The 17,416-nt window shown below is 36.9% G+C and overlaps 1 protein-coding gene across 6 annotated transcripts in view; it reads right to left on the minus strand.

The window, feature by feature from the left end:
- The window catches only part of HGF (hepatocyte growth factor), a 75,893-nt gene extending 68,186 nt beyond the window's left edge, over positions 1 to 7,707 (minus strand). Inside the window, exons 1-3 of one of the 6 annotated variants that reach the window (XM_049893756.1) lie at positions 7,533 to 7,707; positions 7,131 to 7,260; positions 127 to 292 (exon numbers count right to left, since the gene is read on the minus strand). In XM_049893756.1, coding sequence (XP_049749713.1) covers positions 127 to 292; positions 7,131 to 7,218 — 254 coding nt within the window. In that variant the 5' untranslated portion in view covers positions 7,219 to 7,260; positions 7,533 to 7,707. Of the gene's footprint in view, positions 1 to 126; positions 293 to 7,130; positions 7,384 to 7,532 lie in introns of those variants that run through there. The other 5 variants (XM_049893757.1, XM_049893759.1, XM_049893760.1 and 2 more) reach the window with 5 other exon arrangements.
- Positions 7,708 to 17,416: the final 9,709 nt, after the last annotated feature.

Here is a 17,416-nt window from a genome sequence, read left to right on the forward strand (position 1 = left end):
TGAATTAAAACTAGAATCAAGGTTGTAACTTTAAGGGCAAATTACGATGAATACAATGAAACATGATTGTAATGACTACATACTATTTTAGAAAATTACCCTAGGAAAAAAAATGAAGTAACTCACTTGCAAGTAAATGGAAGTCCTTTATTCCTAATACATCTATTGGCACATTGGTCTGCTGTGTTCATTTTTTTGGTTTTTATCTTCAGTGATGGGTCTTCTTTAATTAAGGTAGTTTTTGCTGACTTTTTGAATTCATGAAGTGTATTTCTTCTTTTCCTCTGTCCTTCTATTAAAAAAAAAAAATGGGGGGAAATGCTTTTAAGGTTCATTTAAAAGAATGTCCTTAAGGGTCATCTACAAGATAAGGATTTTGCACGACAACATACTACACCGTGGGGTGGAGGGGAGTAGTTTGGGGGAATGATACTCACAGATAGTTAAGAGTAAGAAAAGAATATTGTAACCAGGGAAAAACAAGTAACTTGTGATGTGGAGTCACTTATCTACATTTTTAAAATGAAGGACACTTTTAAAAGGTAGGACAGAGTTCACTCCAAAGAAATAAATAATGTGATATTCTCCAAGCAACATAAAAGCAAGTATCAGTGACAGAATCATACTATGTCATGCTTTACAATTAAATTTTCCATATCCTTCTACAATTGGTCCTTTCATAAATTGCAGTATTATAAGCCAATTCAAAGACAGGTGAGAAATTTTTCAATAAAAGCTGTGCACTAGGTAAATTTTTCTGCCTTGTTCTTTAAAATACTTCACACTATCCATGTTTTAGCCCTTCTTTTCTCATTTATTATATAAATGTTTTCTGTGCTTTTGGGCACTATTTCTTAGTATCACTGAACTGTTTGTCTTGAGATCAAGCCAAGTGCTGTAAATCAAATGTATGTAAAACTTCATCCTTTAATGTAGCAATATCATTTTTCTTCATGAAAGTATTCTAAAAGGCCCCTAGATAGCAGAAAGATTCCTACTAAAATAGCTGAAAAACAGAATTAAAACATCCTAAAAGACTTACTCTTAGTTTTGTATTTAGAGTATCAAGAACTTGTTTCTTTATTCTCAATTTCCCCAATGTAACCCAGTTTCTAATGATGACCACCGTCCTCACCATGGGGATCAAAAGATCTAACATATTGCAGTTGTTGTGTAATGGGAGCCCTGGTAACACGGTGGTTAATAGCTCGGCTACTAACCAAAAGGTCAGCAGCTCAAATCCACCAGCTGCTCCTTGGAAACCCTATAGGACAGTTCTACTCTGCCCTATAGGGTAGCTATGAGTCGGAATTGACTTGACAGCAACAGGTTTGTTTTTTGGGGGGTAATGAAGATGATCATGAGTGTGTCCCTCTTTTGCTTGTCAATTCTTTTGAACACCTTTGTAAAGAAGTCAAGGTTAGATTATTATATCCATTTTAAAGATTTAAAAACCAAGACCAAGTGGAAAATTAATTGACCATTTAGAGTTCAGATTTGAAATGCAGCTGCTTCCCTTCAGAATCCTCACACTTAACCACTCATGATGCCATTTTTCTTTAAGAATTGCTAAGAATGCATGTGAAAATACGGTTTGTAAGCATTCTCTGAAGATTTAGTTTAGAGATATCAATAGGAAAGAAACTTGGAGAGTAGAGCAGAAAATACATTGCTGGTCTTCATATATGGTGAAATCTGTCTGGAAAAGGGAGTGAAATTTTTATGTTGAAAATCTGGAAACATGGCTAGCAAAATGGGTTACCAAGAATGGCATTGTACTTCATATTTGCCAGTAACCACTGGCTTCAGTTGTTTGTTTTAAACATGCAGATATTTCTCGTTTTTTTTTTTTTTTTTTTTTTTAGTCCATAATAAATGCTAATTCCTGGAATGATGTTTTCATCTTTAATTTTTTTTTTTTTTCCCAACAGGATGTAATCCCTATGTTTACAACCAAGACAGTTTAAAAGACATTTTAAAATAGAAATTCAATTAATGAAATAATCTATCAACATATGCCTTCTATAAATTCTGACATTCTTATTGACTTGCCAAATGATCTTGTTTAATTACCTGAAATGTTAATACCCAGTTACTCAATCTACAAAAGAAGTTATATTAACTTTGAATTGAAAGAGCTTTTTAAGCTATAATTACCAAGTAAGCATTTAGAGTCAATTTGCTAAAAAATGTGAATATGAAAAGTATTGAAATTTCAACCCATAATTTTTGGCAGTAAGAGACAGTATCTCATTCAAAGAATGTGCGATATTTTCAAATGTTGTGATCCAGGACCATGTTAATGGGAGATATGTTTCTCTATTAAAAGTTTCTCCTTCCTTCGACCTTACTGCACTACTTTCTAGGTGCTATTTTTTATTTCCCATCATAATAATCATCTGATTTCTCATATAACTTTCAATATTTCTTAGAAGCAAAAAACAATTAATGGATACAAAAAATGTATTAAAAAAAAAAAACTGTCCACTAAAGTGGGACAATTTTAAATATAGACTTCAAAATGAATTCTGTTAACTAAAAGTATGTAATTAAAATTAGCCTGATGTAAATATATTTATTATGTATGTTTAGAATAGCATATAAACAAATTCAAAAAAGTCTAAGACAAACATTAAACTCAGAAATGTATTCTATTAATTATTAAATATAAGAGAATGCCTGGTCTATGCTCTGTTTCTTTTGCCAATACCACACAATATAAAGTCAAGCAATGAGGACTATTGTAGAGAAAAATGGCCCTATGGAATTGTTGGTGTGTTTCATTCTACTGATCCTCAGCTGTCCTATTAAAATGTATTAATTGTGGTTGTACGTCATAAAAACAGTCCACTCTCATTTGTTGATGAGTTCTTCCAACCCTACGTTTCATCTAAAGATCAAAAAGTATTCCAGAAAACAAACAAATCTATGATTTCCACATCCTAGATAATAAATGCAGTCGAAAAGCTTGTCTGGGGCTACAAAGCTAATCAGGGCAATGGAAACCAGATACTAGGATTCTCTTCTCACCATTTACTTCTCATGACTTAGAAACTTTCCCTTAAAATTGAATCACTTCTACTAGGTAAGTAACTAATTCTTCAAAAAATGTGAAGTTGTAGCTAGTTGTACATCGTGTAATCTACACATCTATAAAATTAATTCCTTCTTCAATAAAAGAAAAATTCAAAACAGAAGCCATTCAAAAAAGCATCTGAAAATAAAATTCCTTTGCTGAAAATAGTTCCAACTTTCCTTTCCATATGTATTAACAACTGATGCTTGTTTTACTGAAAACAGTTAAAAGCCAAGCTTAATTTGGGAAGAAACTCAAAAATATCTTTGGATCAGATTTTTCCCCACTATTTTTTGTGTGTGACTGTTAGTTGAAGTTTATAAACAAAATACTGAAATGAAATCAAAGGCTGAGAGATCATTGCAACTTTGTCATGCTTTCCTGTGCTTTATATTACAACTCCCTTTTCCCTTCTTCCAGTATGAGAAAACATTCTGGAAACTATATTTCCTCAAGAACGTGACGTCCCTATTTTAGAACCGAAATCATTAGGATCCTAGTGAAAACCTGCAAACATAAAGTAGGGTCAAATGTATTAAGGTGCTTGAAGAAAGACACATTTCTCCCTCTGGTCCCTGGGCTTCACAATCATTTCTCTCAATACCTCATATATTTTCTTCTCTGTGTGGACTAACCATTGACTTCAAAGGAAAATCAGTGCAAGGAAGGATTTGCAGGGTGTGGAAAGAAGCAGGAATTTGGCTCCACACATTCTAAGAAATCTACCCCCAAGATTAGTGATTAACAGCTTGAGGTGGCAAGATGTTAAGATGAAAGTATACAAGTAATTAATGGAAGGGTATGATTGTGACTTCAGATTTTAAGCTACCCAAAGACAAGAATCATAAAAAGAAGTTCGAATTTTCATTGTTAGAATCAAAGGACTTGGATTTCCCAAAAGGACAATCATCTCCCCTTTTCAAAGAAGGAAACAATATCACAAAGAAAGATGTCAAAAGAAAAAGATTGAAAGATCATGTCAGATTTAAATAATATGTTTGTACGTGGGAAACAGCACAATAATCTCTTCCCAGGAAATTTACAAAATGATGTCCAAGATTAGGGTCCTGCCTAGATATTTCCCTCCTTTTCCTTCTTTCCACTTCCTTGTTTAGGGTTTCGTCGTTATAGGAGCCCCTCCAGGTCTCTGCTTTCACTGTCCATTTCAGCATACAACTCCCCCTTCACACTGCAACTGAAGCAACCAGCTAAACTACAACTTCAATTAAGTATCTTGTCAACTGATACACTTTCAACTGCTGCCCATGATGTCCAGAATAGAGACCGCATGGTTTGAGCATCACATTCAAGCCTGTTCATACTACTCCAGTCTTATTTTCCAATCACAGGTGATACTGCTCCCCATCACATACCCAGTACTCTAGCCCCAGTTGGTCACTTCTTCTTTCTAGGACATAGCTTTCACTTTCTTACCTCTATGCCTTTGCCACTTTGTGTTCCTCTAACTTAGGCACCAACCATGCTATATAACCATTATTTCATGCTCAGCTTGAGTGTCATGTACTCCATAATCCTGATTTGATCCCCTAAGCTAGAAATAAATTTGTAACCATAGTATAACAATATTTCTAACCCAAGGCTTTTCTCATATCACTTAGCAAAATAGATTTTTTAAAAAGTGATTTTCATTTGATTTTATTTCACTGTGAATAAAAGAAGAAAAAAACCTACCTATTTCACTCACACAGATTTATAGATCTAGGTAGGGCTCTCAGTTCTGTCCCACAACTAGCTAAGATAAAAGATAACATAATTAAAGTCTTTAGCCTTGGTTTCCTCTGGTAAAATAATTCAATAATCTTATTAGAATTAAATAAATTTTAATTTTAGAAATTTATCCATAGCAGTTGCTCAAAAAATGGAGCTTTCTTTCTCATTTGTTCATCTTTGTATCCTGCACAGGCTCTTGGATATTAGATGCTCATTTAATGCTGTTTTTATTATCGGGGATTGAGTATTTGTTTCCAGTGTAGGTGGGTACGGAAAGAGGATAATCCTATGTAGGCCAATTCCTACAAGGATGGGTTGGGTCTACTATTAAATATTTCTTAAGAAATTTTTTAATAAAGTACTTTCAAAGTGCATTTTCTTCATAATTGGTTAGCAACTTATTATAGTATCTGTGTCTTTTCTAAAATTGCATTATTTTACAATATGCACAAATATAAGCCATATAGTAAACCAAAAAGTATAACCAAAGCAAGCAACAAAAACAACCAAAAATAAAAATAAAAACTCTAAAATGTTCAACTTTACATGACATAAAAAAGAACAACCCTTTTTTGTGTATTCTAAGAGGGCTACCTATGCTTTCTATTTTGGAGAAATTTATTTTAAAAAAAAAAAAATCAAAACACACTTGCCACCCAAACAAAGGAAGGCCCTCTTTTGATGATATATCTTAGCACTATCCACTTCAGGAATTATTCACAGCATATCTGTAATTCCCAGTTGGGCTCTCCCTGCTTGCCAGCACACTCTTGGGCTGCATTCTCCCTATACTCAGGAAACACAGTCATTTCAGCATTGGCCAGAGTGAAATATAATTATGAATATATATCCCCTGCCAAAACCCTGTAAGGCATGCCAAAAACAAATAGACATTGTCTATGGTTGATCTACTGTTTGGGTTTTCCTTACCGTGTTCTCCTTTCATTAGCACAGATGATTTCAGGTAACCATATTCTACTTCAGAACACCAACATTTTTATCTTTAGAAATATAAGCCCTCCAAATATTAGCCATAATTCCCGTGTATGCTTAGAATCCCCTAAACCAGCAATATCTAATAAGAATCCATTTTAAAGTGGCACATCTCAAGTATGTTAACCTGCTTGCTATATAACGAATGGTTTGAACTAATTTCTATTTCACCTTTTGTAGAAATTTCACTTAAATGCTTTCAAATTGACCCTTCCCAAACAATGTCACTTCCCAGAAGGACCACTTAACAAAATAGAAGAAAGCCAGGTGGGTTGAATGACTTTTCTTGTTGTTTAGTTCATTTTGAAGTTGTCAACCCTTGGAATACATCAGAAACTAGAACAGAGGTCTGATGAATTTCATATTTAATTCACCCCAAAAGATATAGCCAGCCCTCTGTTTTATATTTTAAAAAGACCATGTCTACCATCTGGGTATTTGTTCCATTCTTTTATTCCCCTGTGCCCACCCTTGATGCTCACCGCCTTCTCCCTTTGGTATCCCAGCCACTACAATGATAATACAACCAAGTACAGATGTTTCCTCTTATACTGATAACAACAGAAACTCCCAAAAGCAACAAATGAAATCTGTAAATGAGCAGGCAATATGCACTCCTAAGTAACCCCTCCCCAAGTTTTATACTCAGGGGAGAAAGCAGGAGATTGAGGGGAGCAGTTCTGCAGCTTTAATCAAAGTCACACAATTTATGTCTTCCTTGCACTGCAGTCTCGAAAGGGCAGACATCCATACCCAGAAAGAATGAGATCTTAAGAAGAGAGGCTTTCTCTTTCATTTTTGTAACACGCATATTCTCAGAATTTAATTTGTCTTTCCAAAGGAAAACCTGTATAAAGTCATAATTTGGCCCCGAATGTTGGACTGGGGATGTGGAGACTGGATTGCCATGGAAAATTGCCTTCTGGAAAAGGATGGCTCCCTGCTGTGCTGACCATCACTCTCCCCAGTTCAGACCAGACCTTTTCCTTAGCTTTAAACTTGGTCAAACCAGCAAAGTTCCAGCAAGTGTTAGCACTTCATTCTTACCCCACAATCCACAACTCTTAGGCTACGTGAAAGTGAGGCGGGGGCAGGGCTGATTGGGATGGGGGACGGGAGGCTGAGGGGAGGTTAATTATCACTTTAAATGCTTTTCAAACAGAAAAAAAAGATGTCAAAACAAAGCATGAGGAAAGGTTTTTAAAAACCCACGCCACTGACTGAGTTAAGAAAGGATGCTGGGACTAGGCAGTGTCAGAAGGAAAAGGTAAGACTAGCAAGAGAGACTTAAGATAATAATAGCAATGATAAGAAAGAAGAGAAAACTAACCTGCATAGGGGATGGCGATGGGAAGCAGAAGGAGGTGTAGGAGGACATGCTGCAGCAGCAGGACTGGCAGGAGTTTGGTCACCCACATGGTGCTGCTGGACGAGCTGGCGGATCCCACTGGAGGAGATGCCTGGGTAAGAGAATCCTGTTCAGAGTCAGTGCCTAAAGAAGCCAGTCAGCTCTGAGCTGCTTTTTATTGCGATGAGCTAAGTTTGTTGTGTGATTAACTGGAAAGATCTAGGTCTGAACTCCCTCTTACGGTAAGAAACTGTTTAACAACAGCCCTTCACTCTCTTCCACCCTCCTCCTTTCCCCACTGCTCTACCCCCCCACCACCCCAAACAACACCAAACAGATCCCAGCCTCCCCCCACCGCCTTCTCTGCATAGGAAAGAAACTTACAAAGAAAAGGTCACCTGGCCTGAGGCCAGCTTCAATTTGGAAGCAGGAGCTCCAGATCCCAGTGGCTCCTATCTGAACAGGGAAGGGAGGAGCAAGGCTGGACCCAATAGCTAAATCAAGGCACAGGCAGAGGACCAATTCGCTAAATTTAAACTGGAAAATACATGTGTTTACATATCTATTTGGGAAAAGAGGAAGGGGAAGCAGCATAATAAGAAAGCAAAGAGCCGCCTTTCAGCCAAATGTGCCCTACCTCCTAATCTGTCTAGTGTCACTGCTCCAGCCATCTAGGGATTCAAAATACAGACACTGGTTCCCTAAAGACCCAGAGGGAGGCAGGCGAGAAAGCAGAGACTAGGCAGGTCCTGCACAGGTAGACAGAGACTAGATAAGAAAAGGGTGTGTATTGTGGGCCAAAATAAAATTTAAAATGGGCAAAACAAAGCACCCACATTGTCAGGTGGGAAATTGCCTCTGCCTCATCTGCTCAGAGTAGGCAGGTTCTTTTTATTTATTTTTTCAGAAACTATACTAAGCTCCAAAGTTACCACAGATTTGCCCAAAGTGTATTAAAAAAAAAAAAAAAAAAGTCTGATTTGGGGTCTGCGAAAAAACCTGGTGATGGTCTTCGTTATATCTGGGAGACTGACATTATCCATTGCTTCTCCCTGGCAGGTAAATACAGCACAAACTATATCCATACACACCGCACATATGTGTGTGTATATCTTCTAAGACTAACTTTCACTAGAAATTCATCAAGAATAATGAATGTGCCTATCTCCTTCAGCTCCATCCCCCTTCATGTGCCCACCAGCCTCCCAAACTCTAGTTGGAGGTAAGAAGGGTTGTACGTGGGAGATCATTTCCCAGACCTCTCATTTTATTCACGGATTTGTCTTTGTACCTCCAGGTAGATGTTCTGATTAGGCAAGAGCTTATGTTATTTTTAATGGATTTTGAGGAGTAGTTGCCCTGTGTGGGTGTATCTCTGTGTGGGTGTGGACGGGGACCAGCTTCTCTGTCGACAGAGAAGGTGGGCAGAATGCAGGAACGACTCCGGAGCAGCGTGTGGCTGTGCAGAGTGGTCCAACCAACAAACCCTTTGCCATCCCGTCGATTCCGACTCACGTTGACTCTATGGGGCAGAGTAGAACTATGCCCATAAGGTTTCCAAGGAGCAGCTGGTGGATTCGAACTGCCAACTTTTTGGTTAGCAGCTGAAGGCTTAACCACTGCGCCACCAAGGCTCGCAGCGCAAAATTAAAGTCATCGGAAAAATAGCCTTCCCTCACATTCCTCTTCCTCCAATTCTCATTCCTTCTTCTCCAGCGCCCCCATCCCATCTCAAGAAAAATCTGCTGATGGGCCCCCAAATTTGTGGGAGAGCTAAAGAAACTCGGGATTAAAAGAACTACTTCTGAGAGAAATATTTTGCATTTTTTTCTACTGTTAATCCTTCTTTTTGTTCACTTTCTCCTTATAAAATTAAAAATAAATTGTTGGCCTATCTCTGGCATCCTAAGCATCCATTTTACTTTCCTTTTTATTTCCATTACAGTTTTTGGGAAATCTCACTTTCAGTGTTTTTTCTATCCAGGAAAAACTGGGTGACCCATGTTTACCCAGTGCATCTCTCATGCTGTATCAGGGATGAAAACTGCTTTTAAAGAGGCTTTTTTTTTTTTTTTGGTAGGTAAATTCTTATAGGTAAAGAATGAAGGAGACCTGTCTTTCTTTTTTGTTGTTGTCGTTGTTTGTTTTTGTTTTCTCTCTCTCTCTCTGAGAAAAGAGTCAAAGCTATAAGCTAATTGTAACTGTTATAGGCTTGGACCAAATCTATTCAGGATAAGGGACTCAGGGTAATACAAGAAGATTGAATAAATGTATTTGATAGGTCACATTTTTTTTTTTCCCAGTTTTCTGTTGTTGGGTTTAATAGGGTAGTCTTAGATATCTGGTGCTGCTATAACAGAAACACCACAAGTGAATGGCTTTAACAAAGAAAATTTATTCTTTCACAGTTTAGGAGGATAGAAGTCCAAATTCAGGGTGCCAGCTCCAGGGGAAGGCTTTCTCTCTCTGTAGGCTCTGGAGCAAGGTCCTTTTCATCAATCTTACACTGCTCTAGGGGCTCCCTAGGATAGGGACCCTGGGTCCAAAAGACGCCCTCTGCTGCCGGTGCCTCTTTCTTGGTGGTACAAGGTGCCCCTCTTCTCTACTTGATTCTCTCTTTTATATTTCAAAAGAGATTGACTCAAGATACAACCCAAAAGCACACACTGCTGCCGAGTCAATTCTGACTGATAGCAGCCCTAAAGGACAGAGTAGAACTTCCCCATAGGGTCTCCAAAGAGCAGCTGGTAGACTTGATCTGCCAACCTTTTGGTTAGCAGCCATAGATCTTAACCACACCACCACCAGGGCTCCTAGTCCTGTAAATTGAGTCCTGCCTCATTAACATAACTGTCTCTAATCCTGCCTCATTAACATCATAGAGGTAGGGTTTACAACACATAAGAAAATCACATCAGATGACAAAATGGTAGACAACCACACAGTACTGGGAATCATGGCCTAAGCCAAGTTAACACACGTTTCTGAGGGACATAATTCAATCCATAACAAGTATAAACACTTAAACCTATTTAATTATTATATATTTATGTTTCTCTTCTGAAAAGAGTTCCTATGTGGTTTATTTATTTTGAAATAATAGTTAATTTATACATTGAGCTTTTAGTACACACTAAGCATCACTTGGAAACCCTGGTGGCGTAGTGGTTAAGTGCTATAGCTGCTAACCAAAAGGTCAACAGTTGGAATCCACCAGGCACTCCTTAGAAACTCTGTGGAGCAGTTCTACTCTGTCCTGTAGGGTCGCTATGAGTCGGAATCGACTCGACAGCAATGGGTTTTTTTAAGCATCATGGCTAAATACTCTTAAAATTTCAAGTGTCTCATTTAATCCTTACAATAAACTTATAAAAACCAAAAAACCAAACCCATTGCCGTCAAGTCTATTCCTACTCATAGTGACCCTATAGGACAGAGTAGAACTGTCCCATAGAGTTTCCAAGGAGCACCTGGTGAATTCGAACTGCCAAGCTTTTGGTTAGCAGCCCTAGCTCCTAACCACTATGCCACCAGGGTTTCCACAGTAAACTTAAGTGAATTATTATAAATTCCACTTTGTAGTCACAGAAACCTAGGTAAATTATTCTTATACTTAAGTAAGTAACTTACCTAAGATTCCAGAGGAACAGTTTCAGGTGTGAAATTCAATACCAGGATGGTCACAACGTGTAAGGTAAAGTGACTTTGTGTAAGTCCCGTGACGAGAACCATTTTTCTTTTGTTCAAGACTATAACTGTCAGGATTAGCCTAAGGCCAAATGTATAGAAGATGCTCAGTGAATATTTACAAAATAATCCAGTAAATAATAAGAAACAGTGTCCCAAAATTATGGTAGATTAGACAAATACATTACCTATTATGCTATTAACTTGTCCTGATAACGCATTCTCGTTGTCCTTTCTAAATCATATTCACAATGTTTTTCTCACTCCCTGTTCATTATCTTTATCTTCTTTAAGTGTTAAACTGTATAAATTCCCAGAAATGTGCCTGAAGGTTTTTTTTCCCCTAGAACAGAAGATATTGTAAAGAGAATACTTTGAATTCTACAGCTTCTGTAATTACTTAAGTACAGGATAGGTACTCATAGCTCCACATAATATTTTAAATCTGTCTTAAATTTGTCTCTAGTGTCCTATGTAAACTGGAAGGATTTAATGAAAAAATGTATGTTATTGGGTTTTTGGGTTTTTTTTAGGGGTGCGCTTAGTTTTAAAAAAAATCTGCCTTAAAAGTCCCATGTTTCTCAAGTATGAGTCATGTTTATATCAAAATACGTCAGGAGGAAACTAATCTGGCCTTGTGCTCTGCAAACATCTAATGAGTTTTGTGCTCTTGCACTAGTCATTTCATTTATTACCTGGTACGTGCTAGATGCCATTTTGTTTGGCGCCTTCACTCCTGTAAACTCAGATTAGTCAGATAGCATAGTTTCAAATCCCAGTTGTGTCACTTACGAAATCTGAGAAATTTAAAGGTATTAGCCGCCCAATACTAATCCTCACTTTCCCTACCACTAAAATGGGAAACTACTGTGCTAAACACTTAAAATGTACTATCTCACTTAACACAAGCCAGCCCTCAAAAAAAAAGGTACATATATCTGTGCGGTGAGCAAATAATCCAAGAAGCTGGATGATATGAAGAAGAACGGGGCATCAGGATTAGAGGAAGATTCATTGACAACCTGCATTATGCAGGTGACACAACCTCTCTTGCTGACAGTGAAGAGGACTTGAAGCACTTCCTGATGAAGATCAAAGACCACAGCCTTCAGTATGGATTACACCTCAACATAAATAAAACAAAATCCCCACAACTGGTCCAATAAGCAACATCATGATAAACAGAGAAAAGAATGAAGTTGTCAAGGGTTTCATTTTACTTGAACCCACAGTCAACACCCAGGGAAGGAGCAGTCAGAAAACAAGAGACCAGCGCATTGCATTGGGTAAATCTACTGCAAAACACGGCTTCAAAGTGTTAAAGATCAAAGATGTCACCTTGAGGACTAATGCGCGCCTGACCCAAACCACATTATTTTCAATCGCCTTATATGCATGGGAAAGCTGGGCAATGAATAAGGAAGATGGAAGAATTGATGCATTTGAATCATGGTGTTGGCTGAGAATATTGACTCTACCATGGACTGCCACGCAAATGAACAAATCTGTCTTGGAAGAAATACAGCCAGAATGCTCCTTAGAACGAAGGATAGTAAGACTTCGTCTCATGTACTTTGGTCATGTTATCAGGAGGGAACAGTCCCTGGAGAAGGACATCATGATTGTTAAAGTAGAAGGTCAGTGAAAAAGAGGAAGACCCTCAAGGAGATGGATTGATGCAGTGGCTGCAACAATGGTCTCAAGCATAGCAATGATTGTGAGGATAGTGCAGGGCTGAGTAGTTTTTGTTTTGTTGTACACAGGGTTGCTATGAGTTGGCGCCTAATGACAACAACAACATATCTAAGAGTTATGTATTATTATTGTCACAAGTTTACAGGAAAAGAAACCAAGGTTTAGAGAAAAACCAGTTTAACCACTTTAGAGGTTAAACTGCTAATAAACCACTTTAAGTTAAACAGCTAATAAAATGTGATTCCAAACGACACCTGATCTCAAGTTACTGCTCTCAAACATTATGCCACATTAAAGAGATTCAGATTGAAAGATTTCTGACATTCTTTCCAGCTTTAAAATTTGATTATTCTACTTATCTAAATTCTTTAGTGGTCACCATACTTCTAAACTATTGATTTCAACATCTAAAGAAGCACCGTATAATCTTTGGTGTTGGTTATCTTTCTTGTACGATCACATCTTCTCTTTCTTTTCCTCTTTTTTGAATTCAGGAGTCCTGGTGGCACAGTGATTAAAGTGCTTGGCTGCTAAACAAAATATTGGCAGTTTGAACCTACCAGCTGCGTCACAGAAGAAAGATGTGGCAGTCTGCTTCTGTAAAGATTTATAGCCTTGGAAATCCTATGGGGCAGTTCTACTCTGTCCCTATAGGGTCGCGATGAGTTGGAACCAACTCCACAGCAGCGGGTTTGGGTTGTTTAATTCATTCTCTAAATGGTAATATTTTTTTCCTCTAGAAACCCTCCCACTGAATAATTAATATTAATTAATATTTTTATACCTTTAATGTAGGTATAAAAAATGTTATGAATGTTGCAAAATTCATAACAATTTGTATTAATTTTCTCTAATTATACAGTGGAGCCCTGGTGGCAGAGTGGTTAAGAGCTTGGCTGCTAACCAAAAGGTTGGCAGTTCAAATCCACCAGTCACTCCTTGGAAACCCTATGGGGCAGTTCTACTCTGTCTTATAGGGTCACTGTGAGTTGAAATTGACTCCATGGCAACGGGTTTGGTTTTTGTTTTTTTAATAATACAGCTAATAGACCATGTACTTAAAATATTGGTTAAACACATGGATTAGCCTTACCTTACATCCACTGTATCTTAAACAGAAACTCCTAATGAAGAAAGAATCTATGTCCCATAGATAGAAAATGGTTATTGGGTAATTGCTGCAAGCATTCTTCAAAAGACAAATTTTAAAAAGTCCCTAATGTGAAAACTGAGTATCTGTTCAACTAAACATTGGATCAGAGAGTTGACCTTTTTGTAAAGCTGAATCAGAGAACATAATATGACACAAGCAGTTACGATGGCATATTTATTTGCAAAATTGGTCAAGAGTGGGTACGGTGGTCATACTAAGATGTAGACCTGCTCTGTCCTTATGGTAGCCACAAGCTACATGAGGCTAAGTAAATTTAAACTTAAGTAAAGTTAATACTATGCTTCTTCTATTACTTTGGAAACCCTGGTGGCGTAGTGGTTAAACGCTACGTCTGCTAAGCAAAGAGTTGGCAGTTGGAATCTGCCAGGTGCTCCTTGAAAACTCTACGGGGCGGCTCTACTCTGTCCTATAGGGTCGCTATGAGTCGGAATCAACTTGACAGCGCTGGGTTTGTTTTTTGTTTCTATTACATTAGCCATGTTTCAAGAGGTATAGCCACATGTCTGTGGTTAGTGGCTAGCACAGTGAACAATGCAGGTATAGAATATTTCCATCATCATAGAAAGTTCTATTATATAATGTTGAGCTAATCTAAAATGATTGGCATAAATGTCATCTAAATGTGATAATGGGCTCAACCAGAAGGGCAAAGCAAGACAACAATAAAAGAATACTTTTAAAAACCTTTATGTTGAAGTTTTAGTTTGAACCCCCATCCCCAATTTTCAGTATTTTAAGTAGTTTGAACAAGGGTAGCAGGACTTTGATTTCTTTGTCTTTTAAATATAACTAACTATGACAGAAGACAGTTCATTGTTTGGAGAATATGTCAAGCATGTACCACAGACACAAGCTCAGAGAAATTAGTCATGAGAAAAATATTTTTAAACAGGTATTGCTAACAAAACACCTGTCTACTTAAGGAATGTGATGCAATCCATACAGCCAAGTACGAGGTATCTGGAAATGTGACAAGTCTTTGTCCTTAGTATAATAAAAATGACTTAACTAACACAACTGCAGGATTTTAGGATTCATTATAAACTTAAGTTTTCTTTTTTCATTAGTACAATATTGACTAACTGCTAAATGGACATTAAAAGTTACTCAGTCAAATCAAGGACTCAGCCACTCACCCATGACTTTTGCCACACTCTTAGGAAATCTGTTGCAGAACTTGTGGTGAGACCACAAGACGACATCCAGAAAAATGACAGTAACAGTTAAAGTACATCATCACAGGGTAGGAATTGTCAAGTGCGTAAAAAGAGCAAGGTTATTTTTCTCTAGAAGTATGTTGTATCTATTTAAGCAGAAATCACCATTTTTCTTTACACAATTCACTAACGTCTATAACACAAGAGTCGGCGAATAATAAAATAAATTCTCAAACCAAAAGGACAGTCATGACTGGAATGGTGCATTGTCTTTTGGGTAAAGAGAAGATAGGTGTTGAGAAGGCTAGGAAACCTGAACTCAAACCGAGCTCTGTGATGCTGCATTTTCAGTTTTCTTTTCCCAGCCACGAGGGGCCATTCTCTGAATCCAGGGTTCCTAGTTAACTAACACTCATCACCTTGCCCTTAAAGGCCAGCTTTTATGTATTTCCAGGTGTTGGCTGCTTTGTTAAATCTGGAGTGCCCCAAACTTATAAAGCCTAAGCATTCTACACCTGGTAAGTTAGACACTGGGGTATTAGTACAATGTATGAATTTATACAATCTATTTCTTTTTTCCTGAAATTAGAATCCAACCCTAATAAAATCATTAGCATAAGAAGACTAAAATATACACGGTAGGGTACCTTTCAAAGCAACTGCTTAATCCATTTATTTTGCATCTTAAAAGTCATGTAATAAAATTGAGGGTTCTCTTTTACTATATGTACATGTTGAGTGTTTATTGTGGTCTTGGGGATATCTGAGGGCAACTCCTTTTACCATATGGCACTCAATACCAGGCATTACATTTCAAACTTGGATTAAAAAGGCTTCATCTGGTGGAACATTGCTTTTGTTTGAGAGAGAGTGTGTGAGTTTTGTTTGTTTATTACGTACACAGTTTATTTGATGAATTGGCCGTAATTTGCATCACTTAGGAGCTATTCACCTGAAACTTTGATAGTTTGGTCCCATTTATTAATTTTAGTAAATTAAAAACTGCCAGAATTTATATCTAGTTTATGCTTTATAAGGCAGTATGGTTTAGTTTTTTGTTTTTTTTTTAAGAAACTTATACTTAAGTTCCTAATTTATGAGCCTGGACTCCTCATTCTAAATGGTAGAGTCCGTGGCCAACTTCTAAACTCTTTCAAGTTTGGGATTATTTGCACTTACTGGACAATTGGAGATTCTGTAAAGCAAAGGCACTATCAAAACCGCCAAAACCATTGTTTTTCTCGTCATGTAATTGTGGAAATGAGAAGGCCAATTCATGATTTCTGAAGCTATCTATAATATTTCTTAGTTAATCTTGTTGTATGTATAAGCTTTCAATAAATCACAATAAAACTGGCAAAAATAGCAAGATTACAGAAAATTCTAAGAGCAAGGGACAGATGAAGTGCCTTGCTTAATGCTTTAATCTAAACCTGAATGGAAGAAGAAGGATAACGAGAGTGAGCCAAATATTCTCACCCTGCAACTCTAAAAGAGAATTATGCCTCGAATATGGCATAGGTGATGACATTTAGCCGAGTACGTACTACGAAGAATGCCAGTTTATAGCTAGGCTGAAACTTTTTTCAATGAGTCAGAATTAACTCGACAGCAACTGCTTTGGTTTTCTTGGTTTAATATTTTGTAAAATTTTTTGGCTTTTCTTTTCCCCAAAAATAGCTTCCTAATTCTCCAAAGTTCTTTCGGGCCTAGCAGTTATTCAGTATCCTCCCAATAGTTACTTATCATAATAAAACTCTGTGTCTCACTTAATTGTTAATTCAGGAATTCTGCAAAATATGTAACTTTAATACCTGGCCGTTTAACTTATTGTGCTATGGATTTATTTAATTCTTTCCTAATATACTCTTTCCTAATGAAGAGATAATGCAAAGTCCAGAGCAAGGCCAAATCGATGCTACTTACTAACTGAGAAATAACTGACAGATTATTTCACTTACACTTCTACAGAATAGTTATTTATGGTTTTTTATAATTATTTATAATTATGTTTATTATAACCTTTAATTATAGTAATGATTAGAGGATAGTCAGACAAATCACGTGGGGCATGTTTAGGGACACAGTACAATTTTACACTTTATTACTCTTGTTAATGAAAAGTTTAAGATATTCTTTTACTCATTTAATATCTCAAACAAAAATACTTATGTATTAATATATTAATTAAATATTAAGTATGCAGAGCGAAGACATACTCTTGGTGTTATGATATTAAGAAACCCTTTAATGCCTAACAGGGTTTTATTTTATTTTACAATAAATTTTAACTGAAACTAAATATAAATTAAAGCTTTCCATATGTATTCATTTATGAACTAATGCAAGGAGACAGAAAATGCCACATAATTTTCATATTATGAAATATTACCGGTGAAATATTACCTTTTGGTAAAATTATTTGATTTTTAAAAAAGTAAAAAGTTTTGGGCATGTCCAACTTCGCATTAGCAGTGTGGATAAAAGTCATTAAAATAATCTTCTTGAAGTTATCAAAGGGAAATATAGCATCCAGAAACTTACAGTAGTATGTT

Source organism: Elephas maximus, chromosome 8 (assembly GCF_024166365.1).
Source record: "Elephas maximus indicus isolate mEleMax1 chromosome 8, mEleMax1 primary haplotype, whole genome shotgun sequence".
In the NCBI taxonomy this organism is placed as follows: domain Eukaryota; kingdom Metazoa; phylum Chordata; class Mammalia; order Proboscidea; family Elephantidae; genus Elephas; species Elephas maximus.